A 17,073-nucleotide genomic window follows, 5' to 3' on the forward strand; every position below is an offset into this window, starting at 1 on the left:
AGATAAATATCTGAACATGCTGGACCTGGAGGACTAGATTATCTAGCAGAGTGTGGCGAGCTCTGTGGCTAAAAGTATTCAGGTATAAAACTATCTTTTGGCACGCTCCATAATAAAAAATTCAGCTAGGTAGCTGTGAGTCATTGGTTCACGTTTTGTAGGCCCCTTTCATCTGTTCAGTTCTGCAGTTTGTGATTTGGGCATTTTACTAACTTGAGATGCTTGCTCTTATAAAGAAAGACTTTAAGACTATTTAGGTAGTAGGCTCATTATAAAACATTTTAGCTGAGTTACTTTCTTGAGCTTAAATATATACGTGTAATTTAATCAGTCAAAGCATCAAGAATCTGCTTATGAAAATCTTAATTTCAGGATGCATATCAAGAATAGGGACACCATTGCATGGAGCACTGGGTGTGGTGCATAAACAATGAATTCTGGAACACTGAAATTAAAAAAAACAAATAAAAATTAAAAAAAATAAGAATAGGGACACCATAGATCTTAAGAGATTTAGGACAGGATTTTTTTTAAGTAAAAAATTGATACAGTGGCCCAATATTCTTTCAGAAATTTTCCCTCTCTCCCACTGTCAACTATATTTTTCAGATGACTCTATTTCAGTAATTGGAAATCATAATTATTTGGCCTCATTCTTGAGCCTTCTAATAAATACCTGCTGGTCATTTTTTAAGTGTGAGGTTGTGTGCTTAGTTGAGAAGATTAGAGCAGGAACACATGAAAATTGAAGACTGGTACAAAGTAGTGGCATAAAAGATGTTTTCATGTAAGTGATTAGTTGCCAAATGAATGAAACAGTTGAGTGCTCTGGAAATTCAGGATATCCCTTGTCTGTTGTGCTGCTGGTAAGTGATGAAGGGGACTGCACGGAACTGTCTACATGAAACACCCTAGTCCAACTGTTTGTGCCCTTTCCCAAGACTAGACTTTTGGCACAAATCCTTTTTCCTCTGTCTTAAAATATTAAAAGCATGTAACCTCAGGCCTGAAAGAAATGCTCTATTTGTCTTTCGTACAGACATGTTGTGGGTGGGGGTTGCAGGTGCAGAAAAGAAAATTGGAGGCAGTAAGAATATAAAGAGAATTTTTTCCCTGACTTACGTTTCAGACACAGAGGTGAGGGCATGTATGCTCCCAAAACTTACTGGCTTCATGAGTTAAAAAGAAGAATTCTAGCATATTCTTTTATTTCAAGTGAAAGTTTTCAACTAAAATTAGGTAACAGTTGGGGAGTTACAGCTTGATTTTTATCTCCTGGAAATTTTGAATGCTAAATTTTCTGTGGAAATGCTCTGATTTTATAAGTTTTAAAATGACCAGATGCACATTCAGAGTTCTCTGGTGGGTAAACCACTGATTAGCTTTGAAATACCAAAAGCATTTATATTTCTGTTTGAAATATGAAATCTTGAAATGCTAAATTGGTTCACATTTTGTTAAATATTGCTCTATAACCCTCTGGTAGTCTAGTTGGTGTTGCCTAAATTGCGATAGAACAAAGTTAGATGACACTGTGCTGCTGCATCCATTAGCGTTCATCCTCCTTATCCTGGGTCTGTCACAAGTCGATAGGATGTTTGGGACAGATCTGTATAAAGAGAAAAGGAATTTGATTTTGCAGAATTGGGTGTCTAGCCTCAAAGCAACTTGGAACTGCCCTTTCCTTTTGAAAAACAATCTCTGTTCAAAACTGAGGAGCAAAAAAAAAAATTGTTTTTAATGATTTATTACTTACAAAATATATATGTGTGTGTGTACATGTATATAAAGATGATAAGTGAAATGTATGCCCTTTATTTCTACTTTATTTTCAGATCAGTTGGTTGTGAACCACTTGTCAGGCATACTTTCTAAAAGTGAAAATTCAACCCATCTGTTTAAAGAATAGTTGGCTTTTCCTGAACTTTTTTTTTTTTTTTTTGCTTTTTTGCTTTGAATCTGATCTTACTCCTTGGTGGCTTTTGGAGCACAAAATAAGGAAACCAGTTTTGTTTGTCAGTGTGCTAGAACTTGCTGAGGTTTGAGCTTCTCCAGTGCTGCGCCCCCAGCTGGTCTTAGAGGAGAAACCAACTGTGGGCACTTTGGCTTCTGTCTGTAAGATTGTCCTTGGTCCACAGATCACTTCAGAAGTAGTTTACCTTTTTCCCTCCATAATTTAATGTCTTTAATACCAAGATATTCTTCATTCCCTATGACAGCCAGGGCAGATGAACCATTTTCAGAAGCAGTGTTTAAAGATGTAGAGTTTTTCTAAAAATTTTAATGCTTATGGAGCACGTTGCAAAATTAGAATAATTTTACATGAAAATGAGACCTACTTTTTTGAGTCTTTCAAGCTCTTAGTGACTGAAGCTAGGAATATGGACGTAAGCATTTTAAAGAGCATGTACGGAAAAGCTTGAGGGAGAGGATTCTTGGCTTTATTTCTCTTCTCAAAATGTCCTACATAACAGCATGAATGTAACCCAGATAGCTCAAGGGGTACGTGCCTTTATCTGGGTCCCCAAGAAGGCCCCCTTGCTTAGGTTACGTAGAAGTAAGTTGCACACATTTGTAATTACACTACTCAGCACCAGCTCTAGTTCAAGTTGTCCCCCTGTTCCCCCACCCCACCCCCCATCAGCCGTTGTGCAGGTGATTAACCGGCTTTGGTTCCACAGATTGTTCGTAGTCTTCTTGCATTAGAGATGCTATTAAGCACACTCATTTGTTTCCTGACCCTTTATAGATGTGGTGTGCTATTCTCAAGGGCTTTCTAAAAGTGGGCTACGTTGGGTTTGCCTAGTTGGGTTTGCTTTGTTTGTTTTTGCTCTGTGACCATAAACAACATACTCCATAATGATCTGTGAATTTCTTTTGTGTAAACAAGGCCCGTGGCTGCTTTCTAAATGTGTCAGACAACGTGATAGGCTCATTTCATTGGCTTAGAGCATTTTCCTTACTGTTAGTAAATAATTTTGTCAACTAGTATTTTTAGTGCAGCTGCTGCTGTACGCAAAGCACCTTCAGAAAGCTGCTGAGGAAAACCAAAAATGCAGAAGTCTTCAGGTCTTCACTCAGCTCTGCACATAAAGGTCTTTCCTAGTCTCCTTCTCTACATTAGTAATCTACTCCCTTCTCAACCTCACCGTAACACTTCATATCCCTCCCCCGCTGGGCTTTTTTTTTTTCCCTTTAGCTCTTAACGATGATCTCACTATCGTTTTTCTTATTTATCTTGTTGCTTCATGTCTGTCTTCCCCTTGTAGAATGTAAGCTTCAAGAGGCCGGGGATCTGCGTCTGTGTTGTTCATTGCTGCAGCCCCAGGGCTTTGGATGTGGTGGACGGGCAGGAAATACCTGTCCAATGAATGACAGAGGTAGCATCTACCCTTAAGGGATTGAGTTTAATGTTGGAAGTAAAACGAAAAACCCCTGTGCCTTTTCCATCTACACTCAAAACTATGTCATGAATACTTTGGAATTCATTCAGCTACACAAGCACAGCTAACAGAAGGGACACTTTATATCAGAGTGGTTGTTCTTCAGAGAGAACAGAAGGGTTTCTGCAGTTAATACTGTGAAATCGGCTTGGACTAGGAAGACCTGTAAAGAGATTCGAGTTCAACGAAGCTCGTAGATTCAGGGACAGCGTGGTTGGCCGAGCAGTGGAGAAGGATTTCTCAGGCAGAGTGTGGTGGGTAGGTGGCTGGGAGTAAGGCGGCAAAATATGAAATATGGGCAGATAGGTTGTTCTGACAGGAGACCACTGAGGGAACATTGGGAAAAGAAGTGATGTCTGGTAGAAGAGAGCCAGCTTGGTGAAGAATCAGGATTGAGAAGATTTATTATATTAGGCAGGTATCTGGGAACCATAGGAGGTTATCTGGGAAACACAGTTGCCGGTCAGAATTTCCTCTTTAGAAGAGACTTCTTAGGCATTGTGGATTTTTTTTTTTTTCCAGAATATAGGGAAGCTCACAGAAATGCCGAAAGGTGAGTATGGCTTAAGAATATAGCTGTGGTAGTGCAGGGAAATGGAACAAAAGTGAAAGATAATCTTGAGGAAAGTACAACAAAGCTTATAAACTACATATGGTAACCAGAAGAATAGGAAGTGGTTGAGGACTTCTTCAAGGTATGGAGGTCAGTAGTTTTGCTGCTAGAAGAAGCTCTCTGAGGAAGACTATTTGACCAATTAGGGATGGGAATGTAGGTTACTGTCTCCTAATTGCGTAACTGGGACTGTTCTAGAAGGCTTTCCTTGTAGTCAAGAAAATTGAGGTATTACATAAAAGTTTCAAGAAACTTTTGTTGTTGCTTTTAGTTAAAACTAAAACTAGTGATAAACTCCTTTTATTTGTGTATATATTCTAATTTAGTAAGATAGGAAACATTCTATAGAAGACTTTTAGTATACTTTTTAAACAAGAACTTGACACATAGTTGACGCATTAGTAGAATTTGCGTCAACCCTCCCAGACACCACTAATCAACATGGACTAACAATTAACTAAACTTTTCCTGCTTGCTCCCTGTCAGAAATATATTGTTTTGGCTTAATGCTTTTCCTTCTAAATAATATTTAATCTTTCTAAGTAAGATCTTCTCTTCTCTCCTTTCATATGTCTTAAATTTCTTCTTTCTGTTCCAATCATTTAAGAATATTTTCTTCTGCAGTCTGTCCAGGGCGTTGTCAACATAGAGCACTGTCCGTCCTTCCTTCTCTCCAACAGCAGTTGGAAATAATATCAACCATATTTCCATGTATGGAGCTTCTGCAGAGGCCAAGGCATGCATTACGATTCAATCCTTACCGTAGCCATAGGTATTATCTTCATTTTACAGTTGCACAAACCAAGGCTCAGAGAGGTGAACTGATTTTATATCATTTGCAGGGCAAGTGTTGGTAGACACTAGGATTCATGGCCTGATCTGTTCGATGGAGAAGCCCCCACTCCACCCTAGACATAGTCTCAAACCATTTTCTTAAACACAGTTGTTTGTTTGTTTTTTCTAATGTACCTCTTTGAGTCACCCTGTACTTTTGGGTTTCTTGCTAATTTTCATTTTTTGTGATTGTAACTTTCCGATTAAGTCTAGATTCCGATTAAGTCTCGATTAAGTCTAGATTAAGTCATGAGGTTATGAACATTAAAATTTCATACCTTACATTAAGCCTTCCAGATTGCTGGTATTAACTCATTACAGTCCACCAAAAATGAAACTTTTTTTAATCCTTTCTTTAGGAGTATGTATGTATCTATATCTATATCTATATCTATATATGTCACTACCTTTTTGGAGAATGCTTCTTTAGGTTTCAAGTTTTTTTATTTGAATAAAATTACTTTCCTGTTAAAATTCAACTCAGCAAGCACTTAATAAATACTTAACCATGTACTCCCTAAAGATTATAAACAGTGTCCTGGGGGCACAACATGAATGAGATACCTGGCCTTAGGGAGCTCTTTCCCATTCTAGCTTCAACAGAAAAAAACACGTAAATAAGAATCTATTTTAACTGGCCCACCCAAGATGATGCTCCCAGTAACCAAGGCCTTATTGTACATTTCATTTAAATAAGTGTGTTAAAATCAAATTCTAAATGTAGAATTTTTCCTAGGTATGCCTTGCAATAGCTCATTATTCCCAGCCAACAGACCTCCAGCTACTCTTTGCATTTGAATATGTTGGGAAAAAATACCACAATTCAGGTAAATATGAAAATATTAAATATTGTAACTAACTTTACATTGTATAAGTTTTATTATGTTTATCAGGCTTCCAAGTACATGAGCTTTAATGATTGTAGAATTATTAGCTTCATAACTGCTAGAGAATAAAGCACTATATACTAAAAGAGGCGAGATTTGTTAGATTATTTGTTAGAAAGTGACCAGGAAGAACCTGTAAGTAGCTATAAACATAGGTTTATAAGAATCGTGTTAGGTCTTTTACCGATGGTCCCTGGCTTGTATTTTACGGTCAAGAAAGCTCCCCCTCCTCCCCATTTTTAATTGATAGCTTGAGTCGAAATAGTCTCAACTTCTAAAGAAAACAGAAAATTAAAAGATCTTTGAAACGCATGATCTTTTCTGACATGGTGTGATTTTATGCAAAAGCTGAAGTGGTTAAACTTTTTAGTGGAGAGATCGTCATTGAGGTCATCAAAATACTGAATTTATATTTCTTAATAAAATTGATGAAAGGAAGAGGAGCATTTGTCCAAAGGATAAGTACATTCCAGGCAGTTTTTGTAAGAGTAAAGTAGTACTATTCATATACTTACTATGTGATTACTCAGTGATGACATCACCAAGGAAAATTCCAGATGATCATGTAATTCTGTACATTTCTTACATGCAAATTTAATTTTAATCAGCCATTTTTAAAAATCTGATAAAGGGAAGAGGAAAAACAAAGGGGTCATGTCTCATGGATTAGGGACCACAGGTTGACTCAACCTACTAAGGCACATGTTCTCCCACTATTAAGGAAGAAAAATAAATCCATTATGTATTTACAATCAAAGATCAGTTGACCCCAACATGGTCGGGAAAAGGATCTTACAAATTATTAATTGTACTGGTCTTCCATTTTATTATCTCAAAACATAACATACTATAGTAATTTAATCCATGTAATAAAAGCGTATTTGAGTATTATTATATTGTAAATACAGTAAGATGTAGGAACAATACAGAGTATCTACAGGTGCATATGGTATAAGTATATTTTCACTACTCTAAAAGATCTTTGTAAACACCATGGAGATGGTATGTGAAAGTCACGCTTTGCAGAAGGAGTAGCTCTTATCATATAGTGCTGTATTTATAGAAATGAAAGACAAAGTATTTGTAACTTAATTTTTCTTATCAAAATGTAACCAATTGTAACTTAGGCTTGAACAAATTATTTTTAAAGTTTATTTCTTAATATAAATTATACATTCACTTATTGTCTAAACATAAAAGTATTGTAGATCCTGCACTACTCATTAGGTGAATATTTCTTTGGGTCATCATCAAGCTACAGACCATGATCATCAAGGTTATTTTCAATAAGATCCTCACCCACACTTGCAAGAGAGTAGCTGAAATGAAAGTTTCAAGAGGTCCGAGAGTTCTAAGAGTCTTTGATTCCCACTTTAATTTATGATACAGATCAATTCTTGATGCGTTTTTTTTTTCTTCTAATAGAAATGATTCTGTCCAGGATATAGATTCATGATTTCTGCAGTAATGTAATGACCTGAGCTCAGCAAATGCACTAAACTTCATTATGCGTTTGGGAACCTGATGCCTGCTCTGGTTACTTCTCAGTTTTCTTCATCCATTCTTGTGGGCATCTCTGGGTTAACAATACTTTAAATAGTTATTCTACCCATAGCTCTGCTACAGGATTTTCTTATTTACATCAATTGGTTCTGTATGTCTTCTTATATAAAGCTTTGTTGATAAAGTTTGATAATTAATACTTAAAATATTCAGGAACACTTTTTTTATTACATCCTTCAGTCACCTCCTGCTTTAACAGGTACTTCATAAACATAACTCTTGGCCAGAGTTTTGTTACAATTCCTCATAGGGTAACACCCTTTAATATCCTTCCGTGCTGTTGCAGAAGCATAAACTGCATCCTTAAGATCAAAAGAAGCCTGAACTATCCACACACTGCAGTCAGAATTCATTAATTTGTGAGTGAAAGATGCCCAATAATCCACTCTTGAACTTCTGGAAACCACCTTGATTCATTGGCTGGATTAAAGAATAAAGAAGTCCTTTTTGCAGGCAGGTAGGTGACAAAGCTGTTTCCACGAATAAGATCTGGAGTTAGAGGATATCCCCTGCAGTTATCTAAGGAAAGACTCTCTTCGATGGCCTTACGCACTCTGAGGTTTTCTTCCATGTTTGGCATCCCTTGAGTGAAAACATCACTGCAGAGCTCACCAGTCATCCAAGTACTTCTGTGAGGATCCCGAAGTAAAGGGACAATGCGTAGTACCCCTAGGCTTGGAACCTCTCAGGAGGCGCTGGCACAAACACATGGTGGTTCTGGGTTCTTTCTTTCTTACCCTGAAAGAAACCACAAGGATTCTGCTTTCATCAGTCAGGCTGTTATTGGGCAGATAATGTCACAAAAGTACAGATGGACCTTTGTAATAAAATTGGTAAGATGTCAGATTATGCTTCTAGTCTGGAGAATTGAAAACCTTATGAAGTTGGGGCACCTGGGTGGCTCAGTCATTTAAGTGTCTGACTCCTGATTTCGGCTCAGGTTGTGATCTCAGCGTGGTGAGATATATGTGTATATATGGCATCAGGCGCTGCTCTGGGCATGGAGCCTGCTTAAGATTCTCTCTCCCTCTGAAGCTGCCCCTCCCCTGCTCAAAAAAAAAAAAAAAAGAAAAGAAAAGAAAACCTCACGAAGTTATCTGTAGCCTCAATGTTAGCAGCTCTTCTCCATGGCAGACACTGAGCTTGCAAATGCTGTGATATAATCTCAAGTTGTCATGTAGTCTCAGGGCAGAAAATGGTTTATTTTATTTTGTGATTTTCTCCTTTTTATTAACATAGGCCTTGGTATTAGATTTTTTTTCCATTAAATGCTTATTTGAAAACCACTTGCAGAGTACATAGTCCATTTGAAACTGTAGAAATTTTTAAAGTTTTTTGCCTGTTGGTTCTTTTAAGATTCTCCGTGTAGCTGTCTCTTGAATGCTAGTGGTTCCCAACCAGCGTCCTGTATCAGAATCCCCGGAGGAGCTTTTAGAAATGCAGCTATACCAGCTCTGCCTCAGGCCCAAAGTCCAAGTCTCCTGGTTAGAACTACTTCGTTGACTCACGCTGTTGAACATAACATCACAGCTTTGTTTTTACAAACCTTGACATCCTTCATGACTTCTGGTTCCTGCAGTATCGTCAGAGTGATAGGCTTTCTTCTCATATGTTGACCATTTTTACTCTTTGCTGTTGTTTGAGGCCATTCTAAATGTAGATGGGGCTAGTTAAGTGGAAATTCTCTGATTATTTCAGCACGGCATGGAATTAGACTTCTGAACTGTGTCACAGAAGATAGCCAAGATGGGGCACCTGGATGGCTCAGTTGGTTGAACGCATTCAGTTCTTGATTTTGGTTCAGATCATGATCTCAGGGTCCTGGGATCAAGCCCTGCGTCGGGCTTCGCGCTCAGTGGGACGTTTGCTTGAGGATTCTCTCTCTCTCCCTCTGCCCTTCCCCCCACCCCGCTTATGCACACGTGTGCGCATGCGTTCTTCTCACCCTCACTCTCTGTCAGATAAATAAATCTTTAAAAAAAAAAGAAGAAGAAGGTAGCCAAGGTCAGGAGTGCTTACTATCTGGTTTTCACTTTTAGTTGGCTGAGGAGCTGTCCTAAAACCTCAGGTAACTCTGAGGGAAGCTGGATCTTCGTAATATGACTGATCTTGCCGCTCTGTTGCTGCACGCATTAGTAATCCGCTTGAGGCACAGGCCACAGGCATCAGGCCTTTTGGACTTTCTGGAAAGTGTTAGTATTTCCAGACTCTCTGATGCCATATTAAATATCCGCTGCGCATGCTCTGAAGAAGATGTAAACATATAACCTAGCCCTAGTTGTTGAGTAATGGACAGGTTTTCAACAACCAAAACCTGTAAAATAGTGAACAGTGTAGTATCTTAGCGGTTTTCTCACCTGATCTTCAGAAAATTTGTCTTTTCGTAGTTAGACCAGACTACATCTTGCTAGAGAAACCGTCTCATAAACTGTATGTTCTCAGTAGCTTACTAAAGTCTATAACTTCAAAACACTCAAAAGTGTTCCATTCTAGGCTCCTAGCTGAGCGTATCCTGCCAAACTGTTTGCATAGATGGCTCTTTAAAATTGGTAAATGTGCTCTTTATTACTTCTTTTTTGCTGGTGGGGACCTCTGGTAAAGTGTTGACTAGTCATCAGGATAGCAGGCATCATTTCTGTTCCAGATTTTGATGAAGATGATGTTTACTCTGTGTTTCTGGTAATTACCCTTTATCAAGTAAGGAATTTCCCTTTGATTCCCAGTTTACTGAAGTTTGTTTTTTTAAATTATGTGTAGGTACTGAACTTGATCAGATATTTTTCTGCACTTTGAACTGATCATAAGGGGTTTGTTTTTCCTCTGTAATTTGATCATATGATGAATTATATCTCCTAATGTTGAATAGCTTTCTGTGGTTTTGGTGTTCTGGAACACTGTGAGTAAAGTGACAGTTGCCTGGACATTCCGTGAAGGTTCTGCCTCCCGAGAGAGAGATTACAGCTCTCAAGTTCCTCAGCAGACTCCGGTTATAGCTCCTCTGGAGAAGGCTCTGTGATGGAGTGGCACTCCAGGATATGTGCTTGGCTTTAGCGTTTTAATATTAAATAAGCTCTGCTGAAATCAGAATGACTGGGTAATTCCGATGCCACTTAAAGTATAAAATTCAGAATTCTGAACATGGTGCATAAGATCCTTTCTAATCTAGAGTAGCGCTGTCCAGGAAGGGAAATGTTCTCTCCTCTGCATTTTCTGGTATAGGAGCCTCTAACCACATGCAGCTGTTCAGCTCTGGAAATGTGGCTAGTACAACTGAGGACCTGCGTACTTTATTTTATTTTATTCTATTTCAATCACACATGTGGCTAATGGCTATTGTTTGGGGCAGCAGAGACCAAGAGTCTTGGCTCCATCTCATTTTCCAGCCTCTCTTCCACCAACCCTTGCATCCCTCATGCTCTAGCTGATATTATACAATTACACCATGTTTTTTATGTTCTGCTCTACCCAGCATGCCTACCTTCTTCTCCTCTTGCCAGCCACCTGGCAATATTGGGCTCTTCCTTAGGTCTCTGTTCAGGTGTGGTCAGGTCCTGAGGCCTCTCGTGCCCCGGCCTCCGTCTCCAGTGAGTGCCAAGGGCACCCTCCTCTGGGCTGTCGTTGCGCCTGTACATCCTGCTCACTGTGACGGGGGCCGAGCTTACCCTCCACTGTCTTGTTGGCACTTTCAAGATATAGATAAAACTGCACTCATTTTTAAATTTTCAGGCCTTAGCACATGGGAAGTTCTCCAAAAATACCTGTCTGCACCAGATGTTAATAAATGGTCCACAGAAGTGGGCATGGCATGTTCGTGGGACAGTGAAGGGGTTTCTGTGGTTATAGGGGAGCAGGGGGCTTAGGCAGTAATGAAAGGTCGGGTTGATTATCTAGGGCTTTTTAAGCAAAACCATTTAGGTTTGCTTGAGGAAGTTGGAAAATGACCATGAGGGAAAGTTTGGGACAAGGGTATAGCATCACGAAAGCACGGTTTGGGGGCAGTGGGTCCTGTAGCAGGCTACAGTCTGGTTTGAGTGCTGCAGAACATCGTGTCAGGGATGTCAGGCTAGAAACTTGCCACCACCATTGCCACCCGCAGCAGTGAGACACAGGACCAGGAAAGATTGTGTCATCGGTCACCTCAGATTGCCAAGGTAGATGAGGCTGACTGCTGAGACACTCTTTTTCCCTCTGGTCGCCCTGTTGGTTTTCCTGAGGCTATGGACATGTCACAGAGGACAGCAGTTCTCCATGAGAGAGGGCTTCTTGCTGAGGAAATTCAAGTATATGCCCTCTGCTGAAATCCCCAGATGGGAGTGGCCCTGTGGTGGATGGAGTACAAGGAACCCTTGTGAACCTATCAAAGGAAATTTGAGTAGATACAGGAGACCAAGAATTTTATAATGAACTGTAGAAAAGAGTGGGGCGTCAATATTAGAGGGATGAAAGATTTGGTCAAGAGCAGATGTGTTGGATGCATTCATTGTTCCAGGCAAAACATGTGGAAAAAATGAGCAAGGATTTGAATTTACCCCACACTTTAGGGCAGGGGGATGAGGGAGGCTTGTGAGTGGCTTCCATGAAACGATAGGGATAGAAGACCATGGAAGAGGAGAAGATCTGGGCAGCAGGCGTTGTTCGTCATTTCGGGAAGATCGTCAGTAATGGGGAGGAGGGAGAAATGTATATATAGCACAGTAGCTGGAGTGGTGCAGCTTGGTCTAGTGAAAGTCTTTTCAAAATCAAGGTGACCTATTTGTGTTTGAAGGCAGAGGAGATAGGGCCAGTAGAAGGACAGAAAAACCAACGGTTTTTCTGAGGGAGTCGGGAAAGAGCTGATAAGGACGAAACAAAATGAGTTCTTCAGAGAAGAGGAGGGCTGCCTCTTTCTCAGGACCGTTGGGAGCAGTCGGAACATCTGAGGGAGACTTGAGAGACTCGCAGGGAGGAGACGTCCCGTCCGCTCGTGTTCCTGACAGGAGGCGCCGAGAGCGGAGAGGGCATGTGGGACGAAATGTGACCTTGAAATAAAACTAATCCTACCGCTTTCTCTTGTAGCCAACAACATTAATGGAGTACCCTCAGGAGGCGGCGGTGGAGCTGGCGGGGGCAGCACCCAAAAAACTCCGCTCTTCGAAACATACTCGGACTGGGACCGGGAAATCAAGAGGACGGGTGCCTCCGGCTGGAGAGTGTGTTCTATTAACGAGGGTTACATGATCTCCACTTGGTGAGTCCAGACTTCTTATGCCTAATAATCAGCCTCTGCTCTCTGGTGACTTTCACGTTACCGTGAATGGAACATTTGTTATTAATAGTGCTTCCATGGGTGTTTTAAAGATAAGGGAAGAAGAGAGAAAGGAGGATGTATTCGGGCGCAGTGAGCCTGCCTGCTAGGAGTTGCTGTCCAGGCAGTGTCCTGGAGTCTGGGTGTCTTCTGGGGATGGAAACGGTTAGAAGGCGGAGAGAAGGAGCTAAAGCTTCTTGGGTTTATGGCTCGGGTTTGGTTTTGTCTTCTGTACCTTTTGTCCTTGCCTGTAGAGAACAAAGATGGATATGTTTTTCAGAAACCGAATACATCTTTGATTAAAAATCATTTTGGAGAATATTTCACACATCTCCTTTGGCTGTTTTCCCCTGCTATAAATATTAGTTCTGTGATAATTGACCCCATGATACATGTTTTAGGCAGAGATGTCTAGGGTCTGCCTCATCTTCCACAGTAGATGCCATGTGGCTGTAGCCGTCAAGTAGGGAACACACTAAATGGGCATAAATGTGTATATATGGCATCTGGAAAGCACATTTACTTGCCTAAAGCACAGGACTGTTGTGTCACGGTTTGCTTTTTCCTCTCCAGCCTTCCAGAATACTTTGTAGTGCCAAGTTCTTTAGCAGACCAAGATCTGAAGATCTTTTCCCATTCTTTTGTTGGAAGAAGGATGCCGGTAAGTGATGTCTGTTGGATTTCATTCACTCCGATGTCTTTTTCTTCTGCCCAGTTAAGTAAAGGCTCTGCTTCTCTCCTAGCTCTGGTGCTGGAGCCACTCGAATGGCAGTGCTCTTGTGCGGATGGCCCTCATAAAAGACGTGCTGCAGCAGAGGAAAATTGACCAGAGGTAATCAAGACACGGCTGTTGTTACTTGGGACATTTTTAGTTATCCTAAATGAGTACAGTAAACTCCTGATTACTTGAAAATAGTTGGAAAACGGCATAGTTTTATTAATTAGTTAGCAGCATGTATTCTGTACATGAATTACCATTTTGAAAAAAAATGTACATATATTAAAATTAACATTGAAGTTTATACTAAACGTAATTTAACCCTTTGGCTTGTAAGACACCAGAGGATCTTACGTTGCTGACGTCTTGCTATACCAGTGTCACCTTTAACATACTTCCAAAGTGCAGTGGTTTCCGGTCGAGATACTTCAGGATAAATCAGACTCCTCTATTAGTTGAGTCTGTCTAAGGTCTTAGAGTCACAGTAGCTTGAATTGTGTTCTAATGAGCTACCACAAACAAGTTCGGCATCTGCTGCTGAAGTTACCAGTGAGCTCCTTGTCATTAAAGCGGTGGGCACTCAGCAGGCAGCGGCCATCACTGCTGCTGTCTGCCCCTAAAGCGCTCTACCCCTGCCCACTCTCCTGCAGCCCCTCTTCCTCACTGGTACTGTGTGCCCTCTGCAGCCCTGGCTCTTTGCAGACTACCTAGAAGCTGTCCGAGGCCACTGCTTCCCATTCTCTATTTCCTTCTTCAAGAAGTTCATCTGTGGCTGTGGCTTCAGTGATCATAAAATTTATATCCCTAATGTGACATCTTCTCTGGAAGTCTCTTTTTTTTTTTTTTAAGATTTTATTTATTTATCTGACAGACAGAGATCACAAGCAGGCAGAGAGGCAGACAGAGAGAGAGGAGGAAGCAGGCTCCCTGCTGAGCAGAGAGCCCGATGCGGAACTCGATCCCAGGACCCTGGGATCATGACACCGAGCTGAAGGCAGAGGCTTTAACACTGAGCCACCCAGGTGCCCCTCTTCCATGGAAGTCTTAAAGGCCCTTTAAACTCATGCTGTCCAAACCCAGACGCCAGCACGGGCACCATGCCCTCTCCCAGCCTGTTCGCAGAAACCCAGGAATCATCCTGGATATGTTCTCTTCCCCTTCCTTCCCCACATTCAGTTCATCAAATTCTGTCTCTTCTCTTTCTCAAAATCTTACAAACCCATGTGTATCCACTCCAGTTCGACCCCCCAGTGTGTTGTCAGGGGCCCTCATGCCTTCCTGCCGTGTCTCACCAGTACCAGGCCTGTTGCTCCGGGCCCTGGCCCCGTGGGCTATGCCAGGGCTTTCCCACCTGATGTTCACTGGTGCTGTTCCTTTTCAGGCTGTCTTTCTTCATGCTTATCCTCAAGCACTCTCTACCCCACCCGCTCAGTGCTCACTCATTCTTTATATCTCCGTTTGGACATCACTCCTGAAGATAAGCTGTCCCTCACCTCCTAAGTTAGATCAGGCCTCGAGTTACACATTCTCCATGGCTGTTTTCATCGTAACACTTACTTCGGTTTTTAATTGTATATGTGTGTTAGTTTGGTTACTGCCTGTCTTTGCTACGAGGCTGTGGGCTTGTGAGCTAAAGGGACTACATTTTGGACACCGTCATGCATTCAGCACTCAGGAAATACCTGCTGTATCAGATACTTCTTCAATACTTACAAAATAGATGAGGAACAAAGGAACAGATCTTTGAAAACTGGCTCAGAGAGCCTCAAATTGTATATTACACACTATTACTGGTACAGCCAGCCAGATGTTAGGGTTTTTTTCCACACTGCCATACCTAAGAAAGCCATGTTTGTTGAAGCAAAGAGCCGACAAGTGACCCTCAAAGGACCCTTCAGGTTTCTGGAAAGGAGGGTGACTGCCTTCACGTAATCTCTGATGGATTTTTTACCTTGGTCATGTTGAACGTGACCTGTCTGTTGTGTCATGCTCCGAGGCCAGCGTTGACTGCCATGTCTGGCTCCTTAAGTGCTCAGGAAGGGGCGCGGCTATTAGAGGGAAGCCTGCAGCACTGCTGAGCCAGGGTTCTTTCTAAACTCTTACAGCCAGTGGCACTTTTATCTTTTAACTTTATTAAGCTGCAGATTGTTTTAATTCCTTTGTTTTCCCAGCTCTCCCACCCTTCATAAATAAGACAGATTCTCTTCGTTGTCTGAGCTCTCTCCACCCCCTTTTCCTTAGACTCGTGAGCTCAGCCCTACTGGCCTTCTCTAGGTTTCTCCACAGCCGAGCTTGTGTCCACCAGAGGACCTTTGCCCTTACTGTCCCTCTGCCTAGAGCACTTACCCACAGATCTTAAATGGCTTGTAGTCATTTGGGTTTTCGCTTCGGTATCATTTTCACAGAAAAGCCTTTCCAACCACATGACCTGAACTTGCCTATATTCATTCAGTGACGCCACCATGGCCTTCACGCCAGCCTGTTACTTGCTCATTTATCCTCGCATCACCAAGCATAGAAGCCCTGTGAGAGCAGAGGCCCCACCAGTGTCATTCGTCTGTCTCCAGCCCTTAGAGTAGTGCCTTAGCTCATAATAGGTGTTCAAAAAATATGTGTGGCATGAATGAATGACTCAAGGATTTTGTCTTTATTAGGATTTGTAACGCAGTAACTAAAAGTCATCCACAGAGAAGTGATGTTTACAAATCAGATTTGGATAAGACCTTGCCCAATATCCAAGAAATACAGGCGGCTTTTGTGAAACTTAAGCAACTATGCGTTAATGGTAATTTCATTTGTGTGTGTGTGTATGTGTGTATATATACGTATATGTATGTATGTATATAATGAATGGGGGTTACAGCATTGCATGAGGTATGTCAGAAAAAGTTATATTCCTTGAAAATACACAAATAGACATATTTAAGTTGAGGCTCATTGAAATATCTATACAAATCATTATATGTGACAATAGCAGAAGCTCTTAGAAAATGAGGTGTTTAAACTGCTTTTTGTTTTGGAGGAAAGAAATAAACCAATGAAATCACTTTCAAAGCGTGAACTGTCATGGTAGGATCCTTTGGTAAAAGTGCCAAGGAGAACAGTGAACTACCTTCCAGACAAACGTACTAAGATTTTAACGCAGACAGTTACATTGTGAGATATGGAACTTGACACGGATTTCAGACAGAGCCGTGTTGTAATCTGTGTGGCCTCGGAGTTCTAATCCTGTGTTTGAGCAGGTGCTTCTCAGGTGCTTTCAGTGTGTCTCGGGGAGAGGGTGACTCACGGAAGCGTCTTTGGTGTGAAGTGAGTCCTTCCTGAAGGGTGCCCAGAGAGGGCCCCTTGTTACCCAGGAGCCAGGAGAGGCAGCCACTGGGGCAGGTCTGCAGTGGCGAGGGGGCACTGGCCTGGAAGGAGAGCTGGCGGGGTGGGGGGAGTGTTAAAAAAGTACAGTGACATGAATGATTTTCGGCTGTCTGATGGAATGTGACTAGAGCCTGGAGTTCGTGAGGTGAGAGACACCTGGAGACAGGCCGGGCAGGACTGGGGAGGGCATGCAGGCCCTGCCGGGAAGGTGTCCTCGTTCCTGCCGTGGTCACAGACACCGTGTCGTGGGAGGCAGTGCGGGCGGCAAGGGAGGCGGAGAGAGGCAGGGAGGGCAGGGTTTGCCGGCAGGAAGCTGTGAGTGCGGGCTCCAGATTCCAAGCTGAGGCTCCCCAGGAAAGCAG

The 17,073-nt window shown here is 41.7% G+C and overlaps 1 protein-coding gene across 3 annotated transcripts in view; it reads left to right on the forward strand.

Annotated features, from left to right (window-relative positions):
* The window catches only part of MTMR10 (myotubularin related protein 10), a 48,668-nt gene that overhangs the window by 21,407 nt on the left and 10,188 nt on the right, over positions 1-17,073 (forward strand). For all 3 annotated transcript variants that reach the window (XM_032835954.1, XM_032835952.1, XM_032835953.1), the window contains 5 exons: positions 5,627-5,717; positions 12,396-12,567; positions 13,198-13,285; positions 13,368-13,456; positions 15,997-16,127. In XM_032835954.1, the coding sequence (XP_032691845.1) occupies positions 5,627-5,717; positions 12,396-12,567; positions 13,198-13,285; positions 13,368-13,456; positions 15,997-16,127 (571 nt within the window). The remainder of the gene's footprint in view (positions 1-5,626; positions 5,718-12,395; positions 12,568-13,197; positions 13,286-13,367; positions 13,457-15,996; positions 16,128-17,073) is intronic.

Source organism: Lontra canadensis, unplaced genomic scaffold, assembly GCF_010015895.1.
Source record: "Lontra canadensis isolate GAN:19392208 unplaced genomic scaffold, GSC_riverotter_1.0 scaffold89, whole genome shotgun sequence".
NCBI lineage: Eukaryota > Metazoa > Chordata > Mammalia > Carnivora > Mustelidae > Lontra > Lontra canadensis.